We start from the raw sequence: 18,467 nt of genomic DNA, 5'->3' as shown, positions 1-18,467 counted from the left end.
TATTAAATAATATTGAAAATAAATTGTTTTTGCCTTGGATGACAAACATGTTCAAAACTCTATAACATCCATTTCCCCCAGGGTATGTGTTGTGAACCGGTTATTACAGATTCTACCCGATTCAAATAAATACCAAAATATACGGTCTCATTTAAAAAATAACGAATAACGCAGTTCGCTTCATATTGTCAATACAATAAATACAAACAATAAATTGTTATTCAGCCATTTGTAACACTGGAAAATTCTAGAATATACTATGGAAAGAGTACAAATATCCAAGGTGTGTGAGCTGGACGTGGTGTCTACGCTGGCGAGCAGTTGAGTGTGGCCGCGGATTTATTGATACGGTCTGACCCTCAAAAATATACCGAAATATTCCGTTTCATTTTCAAAATATACCGTAAATATACCAATGAACCAAACCCACTTAGACCCCCTATTTAAATAGGGTAGCACCTTTAGTTAAGCCGCGTAAAATAATACTGCATGAAAATGAAAATGAATCAATTTCCTTCTCATTTTAGCAAGGCTAATTTTGGGGACTCTGTTTCTTAAATAAGGTTTAAGTGAGCGTGAAATGAAACGTAAGTAAGCATGAAATGTTCATCACTTAAACACTTGTTTCTTGCCAACATTTGTATACCCCATTTCCATTAATTAATATTACAATTATACTTTGACATTTCTCAGAATGAATGGTTTTTAACCTATTCATGCATTTCTTCTTTGCCGTATATATCCTTCTATAGGGTATGTATTCACAATTTTGCTCATTCCGTGTCTATGTTCCAGCTGATCCACATTTCTGTGATAACATATGCAATTGCAATATCTCTGTCAATTGGAAAGAAAGGAAGTGATACTCGTCCATTAAAAAAAAGGCTGTTAAATATATAAATAAAATATAAAATAAATAAAATATTTATAAAAATGAATTGAGGCCTGGAATATACCATTATATACCGTTATACCGTAAATATACCTTCAATTAAATTTTAACGTCAAAATATACCGTAAATGGTCAAATATACGGTCTGACCATTCCCATGGAATCGGCGCGAAGTTTAAAATTCTGCACAAAAGCAAAACATTTACCTGTAATCTGGAAGTTTTTATGATAAAGCCTACTATGAGACTATATAGGAGTGCGACTTTCTCCTTTTCCTTCTGCAAGCCCAAAAGATTATTCGTTTTAAATATTGGCACAATTTCAAGATTTCTGCTCGATTGCTAATTTTTTCCCTTGCACTTGGCAACCGATCCACAATCCTGATTACGTCCCCGATCACATATGGCCTGCGGAAACCGTGTCGAAGGAAAAGTTTATTTTTATGAAGGCAAAAGGCGAAACAAAAATATTTTTGTTTACCTTACATATGACAGGCTAACGAAGTGATGACGCGCCCATTATCGCCGATTGATCTGTGCGGAGTGGCTGGAACGACGTACGTTAGCCTCAAATGACCGCCAATCTGGAGGGTAGCGTGCTGAAAACTGAACTGATTCGAATATGGAATACCGTGCTTGGAAGCTGGGTAGCTAGCAAAATTGGGTCTGAAAAGTGCAAGGAATCTGCCGCAGCGCGACTCCCAGCTCAGCCGGAAAGCGACGCATATATTTCTCCCGCTCTCACTGCATGCATTTCCCATAAGTCTATCTCTGTTTTTTTCAATTAGTCAGTTAGCAAAGGGTAATGTCATTAGCAAAGCAGCCAAAAGCGTCTATCGACTGTAGGGTATCTAAAAACCCGTTGCCATGCCTACGCTTGCACGCATGCACAAACACACACACGCACACTGTCTCTGAAATGTGACAGTGTGTGGGTAGGATGCGAGCGATAACCAATTTTTCTTAATTTTTGTTGTTTCTTTTTTTGTTATTATAAAGTCGTCCAAACAGTTCTGTCGGCGCCCATTTCGCTTTGAGACCTAAAGCGGAGCAGAACAAGAACGAGAGAGAGAGAGACAGAGAGAGAGAGAGATTGAGAAGCACACGCGAATATCAAGCACAAAGCGAAGCGCGCAACACGTGAAAATAGTGAAAGAGAAGGAACATCAGAAACAAATTGAATTTAATTCGTATTTATCAGAAAATTAGAAGCAAGAACGATGACAACTACATCCAGTAAGTAAAAGAAAGTAAATATACATATGTATCCCTATCAAACGCTATCCATCGGTCCCGCAGTTGAGGGCTACAAGCTTGGCAAGGTTCTAATCGAGGGGAAGACCAAGCAGGTGTACGACCTGCCCGAGCATCCCGGACTGTGCCTGCTGCTGAGCAAGGATCGCATCACTGCCGGCGATGGTGTCAAGGCGCATGATTTGGCCGGCAAGGCGGAGATCTCGAACACCACCAACGGCCAGGTCTTTCGCCTGCTCAACGAGGCTGGTGAGTCGTCAACCGCAGCTTTGTTTTGTGTATGGTGTGTTGTAGAACTTATGTGGAACATTCGAAAATTTAATAGGTATACGCACTGCCTATGTGAAGCATTGCGGGGCGAAGGCCTTTATTGCCCGCAAATGCGAGATGATACCCATCGAGTGGGTAACTCGACGCCTGGCCACTGGATCGTTCCTCAAGCGCAATGTCGGCGTGCCGGAGGGCTACAGGTTAGTGGCATTCATGCCGAGGTTATCGGCGCCTTCGATCCCATCCCGCCGCATATCAACCAACGTTGACGTTTCACGCTGCTGCGGTAAACAAATTTAACTGCAATCGATGCACTGCACTGCCCTGCACTGCACTGCTCGCGAGGTCAACGACAGTTCCGATAAGCATCTCCCATCCATCCCCTCATCTCGAATAACATTGCAAAAGTCATCGGAGGCAAGCCGAAAACCTACGGAATGGTGCAATCCGTTTTTATGTTTCGTCAGAAAATCTCGATTTCAAATTTAATGCAAAGAAAAAGGCCTTACAAAATGGTTATGGCATGAAATGCAGTATCAAAGCCTCATAGTTCTTGAATTAGTTTGAAATACTGCCAATGTTTAATCCATTTAGTCTATGGTTTAGCCCCATTCTAATCGATTAGCCAGTTTGTTTAGTCTGAATATACTATTATATATATTTTATCCGCTAGATTCTCACCACCCAAACAGGAGACCTTCTTCAAGGATGACGCCAACCACGATCCCCAGTGGAGCGAGGAGCAGATAATCTCGGCCAAATTCGAGCTCAATGGCTTGCCAATTGGTAAGCACACTTCAAGCAACCATCGCATCGAACCCACCCGTTCACAGCCGTAACTTACCTCTGAATCGCTAGGCCAGGACGAGGTGGACATTATGCGCCGGACGACTCTGCTGGTTTTCGAGATACTGGAGCGGGCCTGGCAGACAAAGAACTGTGCGCTGATCGACATGAAGGTGGAATTCGGCATCGATGCCGATGGCAACATTGTGCTGGCCGACATTATAGACTCAGATTCGTGGCGCCTCTGGCCGTCGGGCGACAAGCGCCTGATGGTCGACAAGCAGGTGTACCGCAACCTCACATCGGTCACGTCCAGTGACCTCGACACGGTTAAGCGCAACTTTATCTGGGTGTCGGAGCAGCTGGCGGATATTGTGCCGCGCAAGGACCACCTGGTGGTGGTGCTCATGGGCAGCGCCTCGGACACCTCGCACAGCGAGAAGATCGCCACCAGCTGCCGCTCTCTGGGCCTCAACGTGGAGCTGCGCGTCAGCTCAGCCCACAAGGGACCGGAAGAGACGCTTCGCATCGTCCGCGAGTACGAGTCGGTGATGAACAACCTTATCTTTGTGGCCGTAGCCGGACGTTCCAATGGACTGGGCCCGGTGGTATCGGGCAGCACCAACTATCCGGTGATCAACTGCCCGCCCGTCAAGTCCGACAACATGCAGGTCGATGTCTGGTCCAGCCTGAATCTGCCCTCGGGCCTCGGCTGTGCCACCGTTCTTTATCCGGAGGCGGCGGCCCTACATGCCGCCACCATTCTGGGCCTGGGCAACTTCATGATCTGGTCTAGACTGCGGGTCAAGGGCCTCAATAACTTCATCACCCTGAAGAAGGCCGACAAGGAGCTGCGCGGCGTTCGCAGTGCCTAAGTTTCGCCAGCGAACTTCTACTACATTCCCACTCCTTTTCCCCCTTCGTTTGCATTTTGTTGAATCTTTTTGTTTGGATTATACCCGTTTCTTACTTTTCTAGTGTTAAGCATAGCATGACTCGAGCTAGGGATACCCTGTGTAGTCGAAGGGTATCAAGAACTAATAAATAATACAAAAATTACAACAAATAATTGGTCAAACCATCCCCGAAGATTAGCAATACTAAGTAGGGGAATCGACTCTATGGATATATAAAATAATTATAAGATCTAGAGGTAGCGTTTCCGCATCAAATAGCCATTTCCTTTGAGTATCAGGTATCTTGATGTTGAGGCACGTGAGCCTCTAGAGATGTCCGGAGACCATGAGCAGCAGATGACACAATAAGAAAATAGGGACGCGCAGGCACGGTACAGGCAAAGTACAGAGTTCTGCTTCGGTTTGGTTAACATTTGCACACGTGTTGATGCATTTTGGAGGATCTGCCCATTTTCCTTCAAATGAAGCTCCAAAAGAGCGCATGAGGCATCGAAAAATATCAGGAATATCTCGGCAATTCGGATCCACATCAAATGAGCCACAACCTTCAGCAGAATGATACTGCTCCAAGGACCCGCTCCACGGAGAATCATGGTGATTCGATAGAAGTCAGGGAGTGAGCAATAAAACACATACCGTGTTCAAAGGTTATAAATATTACCTACACATACATATATGGTACAATACATCAACATACGAAAAGGACTATATGTAGCATTTTACAAAATATCAATATTGTACAGTGCGTGCGCTTAGGCTAGCCGAACGGGAAGTGTAGCGATGAGAGGACGATGCATATAGGCGTTCGATCGATCAATTCGAGATGAGTATATTCGGCTCGATGGAGTGCAGGACATTGAATCCCTTGTGTAGAATGCAAGTGCGTTGGACGCCGCAGGCCACCAGAAAGTGCGAGAACTGTGATATGGAAATGAAAACAGAATAGATAGAAAAACGTATTTGTGCCTTCAGTTGGCTGCTCACCTCCACTGCATTCTGATGAATGACGCTCACACAGACCACAATCCTTCCCCGCAGCTGCGCCTCCAGATGTGGGACATTTAGCGCCTCCAGACGCTGCTCGCCCAGCTGCACCGTCGCGAACGGTATGTTGATGCTGTGCGGTACATGCACATGTCCGTAGTCGACCACGCTCCGCAGATCGATGAGGGCCAAATCGTCGGGGGAATGGAGCAGCAAATGCTGCACATCTTTGGCACTGATGCGAGGACACTGCTCCAGCTGCAGATGCTTCAGCTCCACATCAGTCAGGCCGATGTCCTGCGGATGAAGATGAAGAGAAAGAAACAAGACTGATTAGATATCTGAGACCTTTCGGAGACTCTGCTGGTACCGCAAACACAAACCAGAGACTGGGGCGGCTGGGAGCGCAGGGCGTGCTGGCGATGCGTAATGCTCTTTGGTGTCGCCTCGTACATCTTCTGCGACTCAATCACACAGGTTTCCATCACGATGTCGGGCAGATCGGAGAAGAGCAGTATGCACTCGTTGAAGCCCGAGTCGAGCAGTGTACTCCTCAGTTGCCGCAGAATGGCGATGCCGATGAACAGCGGATACGAGCTGTCGCCCAGCATCAGCTTGTCCCACAAGTGCAGGATCTTGTGCAGCGGAAACACATCTACAAGGGCGATTCAGTTAAGGCTGTCCCATAGGCCGGAACTCACGGTTGCAACTCACGAGAGAACATGGTCAGGAACCAGGGAATGGCAAAGAGCTCAGGAATGAAACTGATGCTGGATAAATGCTGGGCGAGGAGCGGCTCGTGGAAGGCTGTTAGCTGCGAGAACTTGCTCAGATACTCCTTGATGATGGCCGAGTTATCCTTGAGGAAGAACCAGTGCAAGTACTTCGGTATGAATCGGAAGAGGCTCAGAAAGGCCAACTCTGCAAGAAGCCAGAGCCAAAACGTATGATCACACAACGTGGTAGTCCCACCCGCGCAGGACCAACTCACCCTCATTGTTGAAGTTCAGATAGAGAAAGGGTGCCGTAAGCGAGTCCAGGCCCTGCCAGTAGACATACTGTGGATGGGCCGTCACCCAGGCCTTGAGCAGTCGCCTCAACTTCCGGTGGCCGTCGGGCGAGGACAAGAGCTCGTCGTACTGGTGGCATCGCGGAATGTCTACCTCGATCTGCCTGTCCGTCGACGTTGGCGTGAACTTGTCAATCTTCCCATAGCCGCTGTTCGGCACCACCTCCAGCAGGGCAGCCCAGACAGCACCTCGCAGCAGCGGCGGAATATCGATGGCCGCCTCCCGCTGCAGCAGCTCGGCCGTGTAGGGATAGGCTTGCAGCAGGCGGGCGAACAGACGCACGCGATGGAACTGGTACTCGATGTCGCGCTCTCTAATGACCAGCGGCAGCTGCTGCAGCTCGAGGACAAACTGTTGATGCTGGGACGTGAAGCGCGGCGAGTGGAGAAGCGGGAAGTATACACAGGCCGGCAGCTGGCTGAGACGCTGTAGCAGGGCCTGCAGCTTGAGCGGCACCACGCGATCGTCCATCAGGTGCGACTGGCTGCGAGTCGGACAGACGCTGGCTCCATTCAGACGCACGATCTGCGGCAGGCCCAGGATGGGTGCCTCGCTGCGGATGAGGCCTTCCTTTTTGAGCTCCGCCTGGACATCGCCACCGGCCAGCTGCCAGAGGTGATAGATTTGCGACAGCGGACACCGCAGGAGCAGCGGGAGAGGCGGTAAATGGGACTCCAGCTGCTGTTTCGACTCATCTTCTTTGGCCTTCTCTTGTTCCTGCTCTGCCTGCAGGATGTCCGCGAAACATTTATTGGCCAGCAGCTCCCTGGGCAGTGGTCGCTGGCCGGGACTAGCGTGGAGACATTTCTCCAGCAGCTGCCGCAGCCCTGCATCCATGTTCTGGTAGACCTCGAAGCACTGATGCTCCCGGGCGATCTTCTCCAGCACATTGTTACTCCTGGCGAAGGCGAGTACTTTCCTCACTACATTCGAGATTTTCAGCTTTGGCCAGAGCTGCAGCCCCAGCACCAGCTCCGCCACAAGCATGGCCAGGGCCCACACATCGCTCTTGACGTTCCCATTGAGGCCGAGCAGTCGTTCCGGTGCCATGTAGCGGATGTTGCCCACGGGAAACGGCACATAGGCACCGCCCTTGGTCATGAAATAGAGGCCGTAGTTGAAGAGCTTCAGTCGTCCGTCCGGTGCGATCAGAATGTTCTTTGGCTCCAGGTTGTGGGCCACCAGATGATGCTGGCTGAGGACATTGATGCCGCAGGCCACCTGGTAAAAGATGCGCAAGATTTGTGCGAGACTGAGCGGGGGGTGTCGCTTCACATGCTCTTCCAGGGAGCAGCCCACGTACTCCGATACGACAATGGTTCGTTCTAAAAGGATACTCTATGTGAGATAGGGAATATTCACAACCTGGGTCCATTGGTCAGTTACGTTACCATGCTTGCCGCGAATAACATCTAGATACTGGCACAGGTGCTCATCCTGCAACTCCTTCAGCCGCTGGGCACGCCCCAGAATCGCTATCGAGTTTGGGGTGAGCGGCAAGCCATTACTGCCGCAGACATCGCCCGGATGCAGTTTCGCAAAGAAGGTGACGGCGCACAGGCGAGTCTCAGGTTTGATTGCCATTGATGGGGGGGCGGATGGATGGCTTTCCGCTTCTTCCTGCTTCCTTGCTCTCCTTCGTTATTGGTGGACTCAATTGCAAGCCAAGCCTGCATCGGCAGCAACAATTATTGGAAACGGAGTCCCCAGAGCGAACAGCTGTTGGCGTTGCCACATCAGGCATACGCCCCCTCAAATGGAAAGCCGACGCGCCAATTCTGTTATCAATTTAAAAAGGCTAGTGGACAATGTCTGAAAGTCAACCAATCGATCAAAACTAACCAAGAAATTAAACCATATTGTTATTTAAATAAATCAAAAGCCCAATGCAGCTCCTAACAGCGGTGGAGGCCACAACGCAATCCACCAACAAAGAAATTTGTAAAATTCTGGCAGCTCAATCTATTTATGGGAAGGAGATTTCACCCATCTGGCCACTCTTTAGAGTTTTGGGCATTGCCCAGCACTGGCTTTCGTTTACGGTTACTGTTGTTGTTGTTGCTCTGATCCACTTGCGAATTAACTTTTATTGCGCACTCGAAATTGTTTTCTTATTTGTGCACCCAACATGCCGCTCTCCAGCTATAAATTCTGACTAGTTAGGCTCAGTCGGTCGCCAGTAACGCCAAGCGGGCCACTGCGTACCATCATCCCACTGTGGCTATCACTGCAATTTGCATTGATAACATATTGACTACGGCTCGGATTTGACCCAGAAATTATGTCGCTGCTGGTGGAGTACACTGATCCGAGGTGGCGCGGTCTAAACATGCGCGCCCTCGCCGTCGACCAGGCCTACATGTACCTGCGGTCGGAGTACGGGGAGCCCAGCTATCTATATACGCTTTCCGACGAGTGCTATACGGTTGAGTATCCACCAATTTGCGAGTTATTTGGATCGGTTTCTCCCCTGAATCGATGACAATTAATGAAATCGAAAACATCTCGATCACCCCTCCCCTTCCCACCACCAGTGCCCCTACACGAAAGTGAAAGCTCTGCCAGCTGCTGGCAGCGGACAGCAGTTGGAGCCGTTACAACTGAGCACGGAGTACGCTTTGAATTTCAAAATCTTTCAACACGATCAGGGTCGCTATGCCCACGAGAATGTGTGAGTATACGTACACACATACATATGCACATAAGTACATGTTTGTTCTTTTGGTTAGCATATGTTTGCTTCTCCGTTAGCCACAAGTATTACGTTACCCCACCGCCCCACCGGTAAGCAGCTAAGTAGCTTGTGCCACTCCCCGGTGGGCGTTTAATCGAAATTACTTAATTAAACGAATGCTTGTGGCACTTGACGCGATTGGCAGCTATCAGAGAATATTCTACTCTTCAAATTTAATCAAATTTCCCTATCACTCCCATAGCTCTGCCCTCTGCTGGCTGCGCCGCACCGATCTGCAGGAGTTCGGGGTCTACAATCTGACGCTCCTGCCCAACGGCACCTGCGACTTTGCCGTGGACAAGCCGGGCGTGCCCATCAACTACGGTTAGTGCTCCCATGCCTCTTGCCCCATGCCCCCTGCCCCCTGCCCCCCGCCCCCTGATTTTGAAACTGAAGCGAAGCTATCTCTTTGCAGCGTTCCTTTCCGTGTTCGTGCTGGTGGCCGCCGTGCTAATCCTTCTGAAGCTAGGAAGCTGCGCCTGGCGTTGCTACCGCTACGATGAGGCTGCTGCCGCGGCGGACAGCATTGGGGCGGCTGCTACGAAGGCCACGCAGCGTAAGCGACTGCGAAGTCTGGACACGTTCCGCGGGTAACTGCCGGGAGCAGTACCAGCAGCACTACCATTAATCACCCGGTTTTCGCTTCCACAGACTGTCCATTGTTCTGATGATATTCGTGAATAGCGGGGGCGGCGGCTATGCGTGGATCGAGCACGCCGCCTGGAACGGCCTGCATCTCGCCGACCTGGTCTTCCCCTCCTTCCTGTGGATCATGGGCGTCTGTATACCTCTCTCGGTCAAGGCACAGCTCTCGCGCGGCAACAGCAAGGCCCGCATCTGTCTGCGCATCCTCTGGCGCTCCATCAAATTGTTCGCCATCGGCCTCTGCCTCAACTCGATGAGCGGCCCCTCACTGGAGCAACTGCGTCTCATGGGGGTGCTGCAGCGTTTCGGGATTGCCTTCCTTGTTGTCGGCATCCTGCACACCCTCTGCAGCCGCCGGGAACAGGTCCAGCCACAGCGCGCCTGGCATCGGGCCATATACGATGTCTGTCTGTTCAGCGGGGAGCTGGCCGTGCTCCTGGCCCTGATCGCCGCTTATCTGGGCCTCACCTTCGGCCTGCCTGTGCCCGGCTGTCCGCGCGGCTATTTGGGGCCCGGCGGAAAGCACGACCTGGCTGCGCATCCGAACTGCATTGGCGGCGCAGCTGGCTATGTGGACCTGCAGGTCCTGGGCAATGCACATATCTACCAGCATCCCACAGCCAAGTATGTGTACGACTCCAGTGCCTTCGATCCGGAGGGAGTCTTTGGTGAGTCTCGAATATCTTCAGAATATCTACAGAATTCTTTAAGTCTGTACTTGCAGGCTGCCTCCTCAGCATTGTCCAGGTACTGTTGGGCGCCTTTGCCGGTCTCACTCTCCTCGTCCATACCACCTGGCAGACCCGCCTTAGGCGCTGGCTGCTCCTCTCCCTGCTCCTGGGTGTCGTCGGTGGTGCTCTGTGCGGCTTCTCCCGGGAGGGTGGCGTAATACCCGTGAACAAGAACCTCTGGTCGCTTTCGTTTGTGTTTGTGACCGTCAGCGTGGCCCTTCTGCTGCTGGCCCTGCTCTACTACATCATCGATGTGCGCGACGGCTGGTGGTCGGGCTGGCCCTTTTCCGAATGTGGCATGAACGCCATCATCATGTACGTGGGCCATTCTGTCCTGCACAAGATGCTACCCTGGCACTGGCGCCTCGGGCCCATGAACACCCACTTTGTGCTGCTGCTCGAGTCCACGTGGAACACACTCCTCTGGGTGGGCATTGCCCTCTACCTGGACGCTCACGAATTTTACTATAGTCTGTAGGCTTATTCGATTTTAAAGCTCATTTTGCTTCCAATAAATGTTAGCCTGTAACCTGCTTGTCAATCTGCAACAAGCTTAACCCATTTAAGGGCGGCTCGCTCGTGCCCTTTCGGTACACAAACCAATTTTCATTGTCCTTAACTTTGTTCCACTCTTTTTCTATTGCTAAAAGGAGGCCGCAGCAGTCTGAAACGATAGCCAGATTACGAGTTAAGCCCCGAAAAAATTCTCGTTTTATTTGATGTGCCAGCGCACAACTCTTCAAGTTAGGGGCTTCAATTCCTCGGAACTGGATCTGGGAACACAGTAATGACAAAAAGACTGTTGTGCGTGTTTTATTTTGGAAATGTTTTTAGTTTTATTCTTAGGCTTAGAAAACATTCATTCGCCCAACGTTTCATTAATGGATTTTCTTGTCTCATTTCTTGTTTTATTTCGAGGCGCATTCCTAAGGCTACATTTTGTGAGTGGGGGCGGGGTGTGATTGCTTCTCTTTCGATCAAGGATCGGTAATCGGTCGTTACTTTTCTTAGCTCATTTCATCTCTCGTCTACATACTACTAGGGCACTGTACTACTACATACACATCAGCACTACTACTACTACGAATATATATATCTGCATATATCTATATTAAATGCCGTCGTCCGTCTTCTCCGCAAATGATGAAACACACAGTTTTCAACGTACTGGTCTGTCCAAAACGAGACAGCACCTCCTTTATAACGGTATTAAACCTGTACCAGGCTGTCGAGGAGCAGGCGAGACGACTATATTGCGCGGTCTATAGAGAGACTCCGTATAAAATTAGACAAGCAAATCGGAAAAAAAAATCCAAGAGAGGTCTTAATCTTATTTACATAAACTAATCTCTAAATTAAGGTTTTGCATATGCGCCTACATGTATGCATTACGGTGGGGAGGGGGAGGGGAGCGACTGAGTATTATCTCTATAATTGAAAGTAAAAAAAAAAAACAAAATACAAAAATAATAAGTAAAAATAAACGTATTATTCGGCTCAGCATCATTCGTCGTTCATCGTGTACAAAAATATTACTCGTATAAACATTGGACGCTTCTCGAAGCCCACCGTATCGTATGCGGCGTATATGTACAGATGCTGGGTGGCGTCTCTCAATCTCAATAAATCAATAAATATATAAATCTTTTTTTTTTGCGTTTCTTACGATATGTAAAGTATGATTTAAAAAAAAGGGGTTTGTTGTTGTTGTTTTAAGGTATAGATCAACAAGTTGGCCAAGTCCCTTCCATCCGCTGGTTCCTCCGTCTCCGTCTCCGTCTCCGTTTCCGTCTCCGTCTCCCTCTCGTTCTTGATTGCTTTAGACCTTTGTCTCTGCGGAGGATGGAGGGTTTGCTGGCACTGCCTGGCCAACAAATTTGGCCGACTTGAGGAGTATAAACTTGGGATTGGCATTGGCTGCCGCCACAGCCGCAGTGGCGGTGGTGGTGGTGGTGGTGGCACCCTTCTTGGCCGGTGTTATGGTCACCGTACTGGGGGCTATGGCATTCATCGCAGCCGTCTGATTGCTGGCAGCCAGCGAGGAGGCCGGCAGTATGGTGGTCACCCCGTTCTCATGCTGAATGGTGTTGGCATTGTTGAATATTGCACGAATCTTATTACTATTCCCCTGAGATCCTCCAACGACGTTGATTTTTAGTGCAGCTCCAGGCGCTACCACTACCTCGGACGGCTGCTGACGCTGCTTCACAATTCTGGCGGTGAACTCATTGCCGGCCAGCACTAGGTTCTGAGTCTGTCCAGTTATGGGCAAGCCGCTGGCCAGGATCAGCTGCATGCCACCAGCCGTGGCACCGCGCTGCTTCAGATCATCTGTAGGCGGACTGACGCTCAATTTACGCTCGAGGACATGCTCATCGAAGCCAGAATCCGAGGAGTTGTCGTTGAATTTGGTGGCCACCGAGGACGAGGTCGAGCAGTTGGACGATGAGGATAGCGAGGAGGGTGAAGCCGCTCCGACGGATGTTGTGGTCATGCCCGGATGCAAGCTCGCAGTGGCGGTGGCGGTGGCGGTGGCCGTCGTGGAATGTGGCAGAGCCATAGCCGTGACTTCAGTCTTGTTCAGTGGAATGGGACTTATTCTATGGATATCGCCCTGTGGAAAGGACTCCGATTGTCGTTTAAAGAACAAATGATGCTTTTTCATAGCTGGCATCGGATTTTGCACAATATTTCCTTGGTTCGGAGTTTGATTTTGAGATGGAGCTGGAATCGCAACGGGTGCTGCACCTGAAGCTGCAGCTGCAACTGGAGGAACCATTTTTGGCTTGGCGTTGGCGGCCGCTGCGGCGGTGGCTGCCATCTCCGCTTGCTGCCGCCTGAGGCGCTGGTGCTTTTCGCATGGCTTGTAAAGCATCGGATCGATGATGTAGCAACACATGCCAAGAGTCAGACTCTGGAAGACTGTGCCGCAGCAGACCTCTAATCGTATCAGATCGCTCTCTTCGAAGAACGGCACATTGTCCACTGCCCGTCGATTCTTTTTCGGCGCCAGCTGGCAGCGTCGCTTGCTACCTGTGAGCTTCGGTCGCTTGCTGTTCTTCCCTTGCTCGGCCTGGGCCGCCGACGCGGCTGCCGTCCGCTTTCTGGTCTGATAGGGCGCCGCCAGGATCGGTGGTGCCCCCCCACCCGTAGCCGTAGCAGTAACCGTAACCGAAGCGGGAACAGGCAAGTGCTCCTCGTCGTTGCTCTCGTTAGAGTCGCTCTGCTGGTGCTCGGACATGGGTGAGGAGCTGCTCTGACGTGGATGGTTCCTGGCGACTGGTTCCGCTACTGCTCCTGGAACGGCCGTTATCTTGCCCTTGCGATTCTTCTTAAAGATCTTCGCAAACTTCTCGGGTATAAAAGAGCTGCTGCCGCCGACTCCTCCTTCGCCAGCCTCTGCGTTCTCGCGCTTTTTCTGTTTGGCCAGGGACTTGGTGCCGGGACCAGCTCGGGCATCCACCACCTTTTACAGGAAACAGAGAGTTAGTAAAGTGATTTTATAGCGGTATACTCTCTTGGTACTTACATGACCCCAATGGCGCTTGCTGTCGGCGGGCAGGCGCTTGAAGCGCTTCACCAGCAGCACGCACGCGTTGCAGATCTCGCCATTGCGCGGCTCCTGTAGGTTGAAGCACAGCACCGACTCCTTCTCGTATTTGCGGGAGGCCGTGAAGCGAGAGCTGCTCGACTTGGCCCGGCAGATGCAACAACCGTCGGCGGAGCGGTAAACGCGTGGCTTATGAAAGCTGAACATTTTTTTTCCTTCGTTTGATCGGTAATGAATAAATGAAAAAGGGGCTTTCCTTTTTCTCTTGGGTCTGTTGAATGTTTTGTTGTTGTCCTCACGATTTTCTCACTGTTTGCATTTGTCTTTTACTGGTGTGTGTGTGTCTGAATGTTTTGTGTGCGTATTGGTGGGTTGATTCGTTGTGCGTCCTTGCGCGCTTTTGTGTATATGTGTGTGTATTGTGTGTGTGTGTGTGTGCGCATTCACTGTAATTTTGTTAGTGTTATTTCTTGGCGACGATTGGATTTATACTGATTCGGGACTCGTTCACAGCCAACAGCCATTTCTTGCGATTAACTGTTGTTTGCTGCATTTGTGACCTTTTATCCTGCGTCGTCGTCGGCGTTACGATCTAAACAAGAGAGTTAAAAAGAAATTTCGAGTTAGAAACGGTTAAACATATGATCACACTGCAGTGTTGACAGCTGGCAACGCTGCTTTGCTCGGCTCGGCCTGCGTCGCTTTATTACAGCATAAACTGCAATTCCAATTCAAAATGAAATTCACGCCAATCGAGAAATCTTTTTACAATGCTTCCGTTTCGACAACCGGTTTCCACACGAAATGATTAAATGTCTTATCAACACATTCAATAAGTATTATATTTTTGAGGCAGTGTTAATTAAATTTAGCAAACATGTTTTCAACAGCAATAAGATCAATGGGAGTAAGCGGGTGAGATACATAGCTAAGCCACGCGCGCGCTCATATACACACGCTGACGAACACACACACGAATAGACATATATAATACATATTATGTATACATATATACTGAAGCGCAATTTTTTGTTGCCTGGCAATACCACTTCTGTACGTGTGAGTGCAAGTTTTTGGGGACGCGCGCCGCATAAACAAAGCACAGCGCAAAAAAAGGGACACACACTCATACAGTGAATTTAAAGCGCGCTCTCTCGCTGCACTCGCAGCGAGTGACGTGACTTTTGATACGGCTGGCTGCTGGGGTCCCTTCTTCCTCCTTCTCCACGGTAATTGATGTTGTTTTTGGAAAAACTGATTTTCGTTTGGACACAAAAGTGCGTGAGCGTCTATCTACGTGTGTGTGTGCACCGGCTAAGCATTTGTGTGCGTTCATAGGTTGAGCATTTTTTTCATTGCTTACATGCTATGAATATTTGTATGTGTGTGTGTTTTGGAAGGTGAAAATGCATTAACAGGTTTCCAAACATTTTCTTGTTGCTATTATTAACACTCATCTTCCTGTCCCCGCCACTATGTGCTTGACCCCGTACTCACTGTCGACGAAAAAACTATTTACCTGACTAAAACTGCTCGTTTTTCTGCTAAATGCGGCGACACTTATTTTTTTTTCACAAAACACTTTAGTACTCTTCGATTTGCTCGGAATTAGTAATAGTATCCGGGGACAGTGCAAAATATACGCGGCGGTAAGAGCTCCGGGTAAAACGCGTCTGCACGCAAGAAACACAAAGGCAAAATGATGAAGATGTGTGTGCGAGTGAGAGATTGGGCAGCGCAAAGCGAATGCAGTGATAACGCAAGCGAGCAGCTGAGCCGTGTCTCCCTCCGTCTCCCTTCCACTCATGTGGAGTGCGTGGTCGTGTGTACGTGAGAATGCGCGTAGCAAAAATTCCGGTTGTATTTACAGCGATACAACAGATACAGATAGAGCATGACAGCACCGGTCAGAAAGAGATACAGAGAGAGAGCCGAAGCGGGAGAGCAGTAGAAACAACAATTTGCATAACATTCACTGTTCGGCGGGAGGCGTAAACAGAGTTGCCACCTGACAAATTCGAAATGTTAATTGAGAAATTTGTCGTTCATTCGTTACGCTGCGCTGCTGTTTTCGTTCTCCCCGAGTTCTGGTTCTGGTTCTGGGCCAGCCATTGCTTTCGTTTTCATTGTTTTATTTTGCGGCTTTGCATTGTTCCGATAAAGGCGAAACGTGCACAATACATACGAGCAGAGCTGATAAAGCAATAACCGCAGCGCAGCTGCATGCATGTATACATATATGAGAATTTGAGTGTCGAGTATGATATTATGACGCTTTTCCCCCCCAATTTAATAATAGGCCCCCTTGCAACACCTACGCTGGGGCACAGTGGTATTGTCATACGTGACAAACAAGACGTATACACACAGATACAGCATCTGTCAGCATAGGTCGAATAGGTATATATGTATGTATGTAAGTAGAATTGGTGGCAACGCTGTGGCCGCTCAGACAGCTGCGGTCGATGTAACCACTTTACTGTTGCTGCGAATATGCACCGCATTCTTGTTGCTATTGTACATTGGGGCGAAAGTGGCCGAAAAACATGTGTGTGTGTGTGTGTGCGTGGATGTGCTACGTGCCTGTTGGGGCACACGCACAACCGAAATCCAACAAAAAAGGAGGCCAAAATCTAGGTCGTCGCTGCCCGCCTGGCGCTGGGATGCCAGCAAGTGGCCGCAAAATTGAAATCACAACAAAATGCAAGACGCAAATACATAAGAGAACAGGCACTGCGACTTGCTTGAGTGCGCATGCATTGGTGGAGTACTCGGCTTTGGGCATTGCGAATATAAAACTGTACTTGTGCGAAGTTGAACGTGTAGATCAGCAATTGAGCGGCGGACGGGACTCTTGCAAGAGAACATTGTGGGGGCGGGTGGTGAGAGGGAAAGAGAGAGAAACAAATGCTTGAAAGAAGTTTTGTTTATTATATTTCACGCACTCGAAAGCGTATACATACATACATATGTACATATGTATGACATACACATGTTCAGAGTGCTGGCAAACAAGGTCAACGCGTTTGTGTGGTACGCACGAAAATCAACTTTCCTACGTTGTTTTTTAGGCCTCTCCGCCGGCAGAAAGTGAAAGACAACTCGAGAGGTAGTCTTATTGGAATATCTCATAAGAATGTGAAAATATCAGCAGCGGCGGCAGCCTGAAACAGGTTGTTGGGGCGGGCTATTTAACAGTTATAACACATCCATACATGCACACAAAGAAGCATTTGCACCGGTAAATGCAGTGATAGCGTAATACACAAAATGAAAATAAACCGAAATTAAATAAAGGAAAAAAGAAAGTAAATATGTTAACTCGGGTTTTTTTATATTTGCCAATGTTTTGAAAAACTGTTTGCTAGAATGGAGCAGGAGGGGTGGCTAGAGGGCAGCAGCGTAATTGGAAGTAGGTTGTTCGGACACACACACACACACGCAGGTGGGTGTAAGCAAGAAACAAGGAGAGAGACGGGCACTGTTAAGTAATAGATTACACTGCGCTCTCCTCTGTGCATATGTATGTGTGAGCGAGCGAGTGCACGCTTGTGTTGGTCTGTTTTGCAGAGAAAGCGCGCGCAAAAGTAAAACGAAGAATAGACAACGGAAAATGCTTTGTGCCACTTTTTTCGACCCTTTCGCTCGCATTTCCGCACAATTACAATCGCTAACGAAATTGTTTTTTGGCTCGAGGCCGCCTCACATTGCCATTGGAAGAGTTCAAGAGGCAGGCGGCAGCAGATACATTTGATTATAGCCAAGTGAAGGTCAACAGAAACAATCAATTTGTTGCTCAAATCGTAGCACACAAGACCAAGATTGTTTTCACACACGCACACAAATAAACGGCACAATATTCTGCATTATTTTTGGGAAGTGCGTATGCATATGCATGTTTGTGTGGCTGAGTATACTAAATTTGCACTTACCTGCTTATTCTCTTGTCGCTGCCTGAATCTGGATCTGGGAGAGCTGCTCTTTTTTTTCTTTATGCACTTTTTGATTTGATTAACGTTTGATGTATTTGAAAAACTTGAATTCGGTTTTGATCATTCAAGAATTGCAAATGTATTTGTAAGTTTTGTAAACACAACCCCCATCCTGTGTGACTGCTGAAATCCGGATAAATATACGGTCTGACCCTCGAAATATACCGAAACTAAGTCACAAATTTCAAAATATACCATAAATATACTGACGAATTAGTTGTGATCAAGTTGCATCATATTCCTTGTTTTTGATATTCGGTTGAATATTACTAGATAGCTAAAACTCTCAGTCCTGAACTAATAAATTTATTCGATTATTAAAGACTGGTAACTGGATTGTTTATAAAATAAGGTTTATTACAAACCGGTAAAAAACAATTTCCACTAAATTGGTGGTAACTACACGCTAACTACATATTTGCTACATAATGGTAGGAAAAAGTGGGTATGGAACACAGGCAAAACGGTGCAGAAAATGCAACTCAGTCCAAGTAAAATCCACTCCTTTCAATTAATATATCTTGAAGACAAAAAGCCGACTTTTTCTCCCCAGCGAGTTAAGGTTCATACCAGCCTTGCAAATTTGTCTATACCCTTCTTCATAGACCATTCAACATTACGAATCACTATGAGCGACATATTC

General features: G+C 48.4%; 4 protein-coding genes across 5 annotated transcripts; 2 read left to right on the top strand and 2 right to left on the bottom strand.

Moving 5' to 3' along the window:
- Positions 1 to 1,920: 1,920 nt before the first annotated feature.
- On the top strand, positions 1,921 to 4,270 carry LOC6599097 (multifunctional protein ADE2). The gene is made up of 5 exons (XM_002024386.2): positions 1,921 to 2,127; positions 2,191 to 2,394; positions 2,471 to 2,615; positions 3,089 to 3,201; positions 3,274 to 4,270. The coding sequence occupies exons 1-5, from the start codon at positions 2,112 to 2,114 to the stop codon at positions 4,074 to 4,076; spliced, it is 1,281 nt and encodes a 426-aa protein (XP_002024422.2). The 5' UTR covers positions 1,921 to 2,111; the 3' UTR covers positions 4,077 to 4,270.
- Positions 4,271 to 4,751: 481 nt separating this feature from the next.
- Positions 4,752 to 7,874, bottom strand: LOC6599098 (TBC domain-containing protein kinase-like protein). The gene is made up of 6 exons (XM_002024387.2): positions 7,564 to 7,874; positions 6,094 to 7,497; positions 5,817 to 6,023; positions 5,486 to 5,757; positions 5,103 to 5,399; positions 4,752 to 5,036 (listed from the first exon to the last, which is right to left on the bottom strand). Exons 1-6 carry the CDS (start codon positions 7,754 to 7,756, stop codon positions 4,932 to 4,934), a joined length of 2,478 nt encoding a protein of 825 aa, XP_002024423.1. The 5' UTR covers positions 7,757 to 7,874; the 3' UTR covers positions 4,752 to 4,931.
- Positions 7,875 to 8,261: 387 nt separating this feature from the next.
- On the top strand, positions 8,262 to 10,885 carry LOC6599099 (heparan-alpha-glucosaminide N-acetyltransferase). The gene is made up of 6 exons (XM_026993450.1): positions 8,262 to 8,597; positions 8,707 to 8,843; positions 9,109 to 9,230; positions 9,322 to 9,496; positions 9,558 to 10,219; positions 10,276 to 10,885. The coding sequence occupies exons 1-6, from the start codon at positions 8,454 to 8,456 to the stop codon at positions 10,758 to 10,760; spliced, it is 1,725 nt and encodes a 574-aa protein (XP_026849251.1). The 5' UTR covers positions 8,262 to 8,453; the 3' UTR covers positions 10,761 to 10,885.
- Positions 10,886 to 11,155: 270 nt separating this feature from the next.
- Positions 11,156 to 17,864, bottom strand: LOC6599100. Of its 2 annotated transcripts, none has more exons than XM_002024389.2 (3): positions 17,765 to 17,864; positions 13,812 to 14,424; positions 11,156 to 13,748 (listed from the first exon to the last, which is right to left on the bottom strand). In XM_002024389.2, the coding sequence occupies exons 2-3, from the start codon at positions 14,037 to 14,039 to the stop codon at positions 12,102 to 12,104; spliced, it is 1,875 nt and encodes a 624-aa protein (XP_002024425.1). In that variant the 5' UTR covers positions 14,040 to 14,424; positions 17,765 to 17,864; the 3' UTR covers positions 11,156 to 12,101. The 2 variants fall into 2 exon arrangements, with proteins under 2 accessions (XP_002024425.1, XP_026849254.1); XM_026993453.1 differs by lacking the exon at positions 17,765 to 17,864 and adding an exon at positions 15,352 to 15,543.
- Between the last annotated feature and the right edge of the window lie 603 nt (positions 17,865 to 18,467).

Source organism: Drosophila persimilis, unplaced genomic scaffold (genome assembly GCF_003286085.1).
Source record: "Drosophila persimilis strain 14011-0111.01,24,50 unplaced genomic scaffold, DperRS2 tig00000838-arrow-arrow-pilon, whole genome shotgun sequence".
In the NCBI taxonomy this organism is placed as follows: Eukaryota; Metazoa; Arthropoda; class Insecta; order Diptera; family Drosophilidae; genus Drosophila; species Drosophila persimilis.
This window is presented reverse-complemented; position numbering and strand designations above follow the sequence as displayed.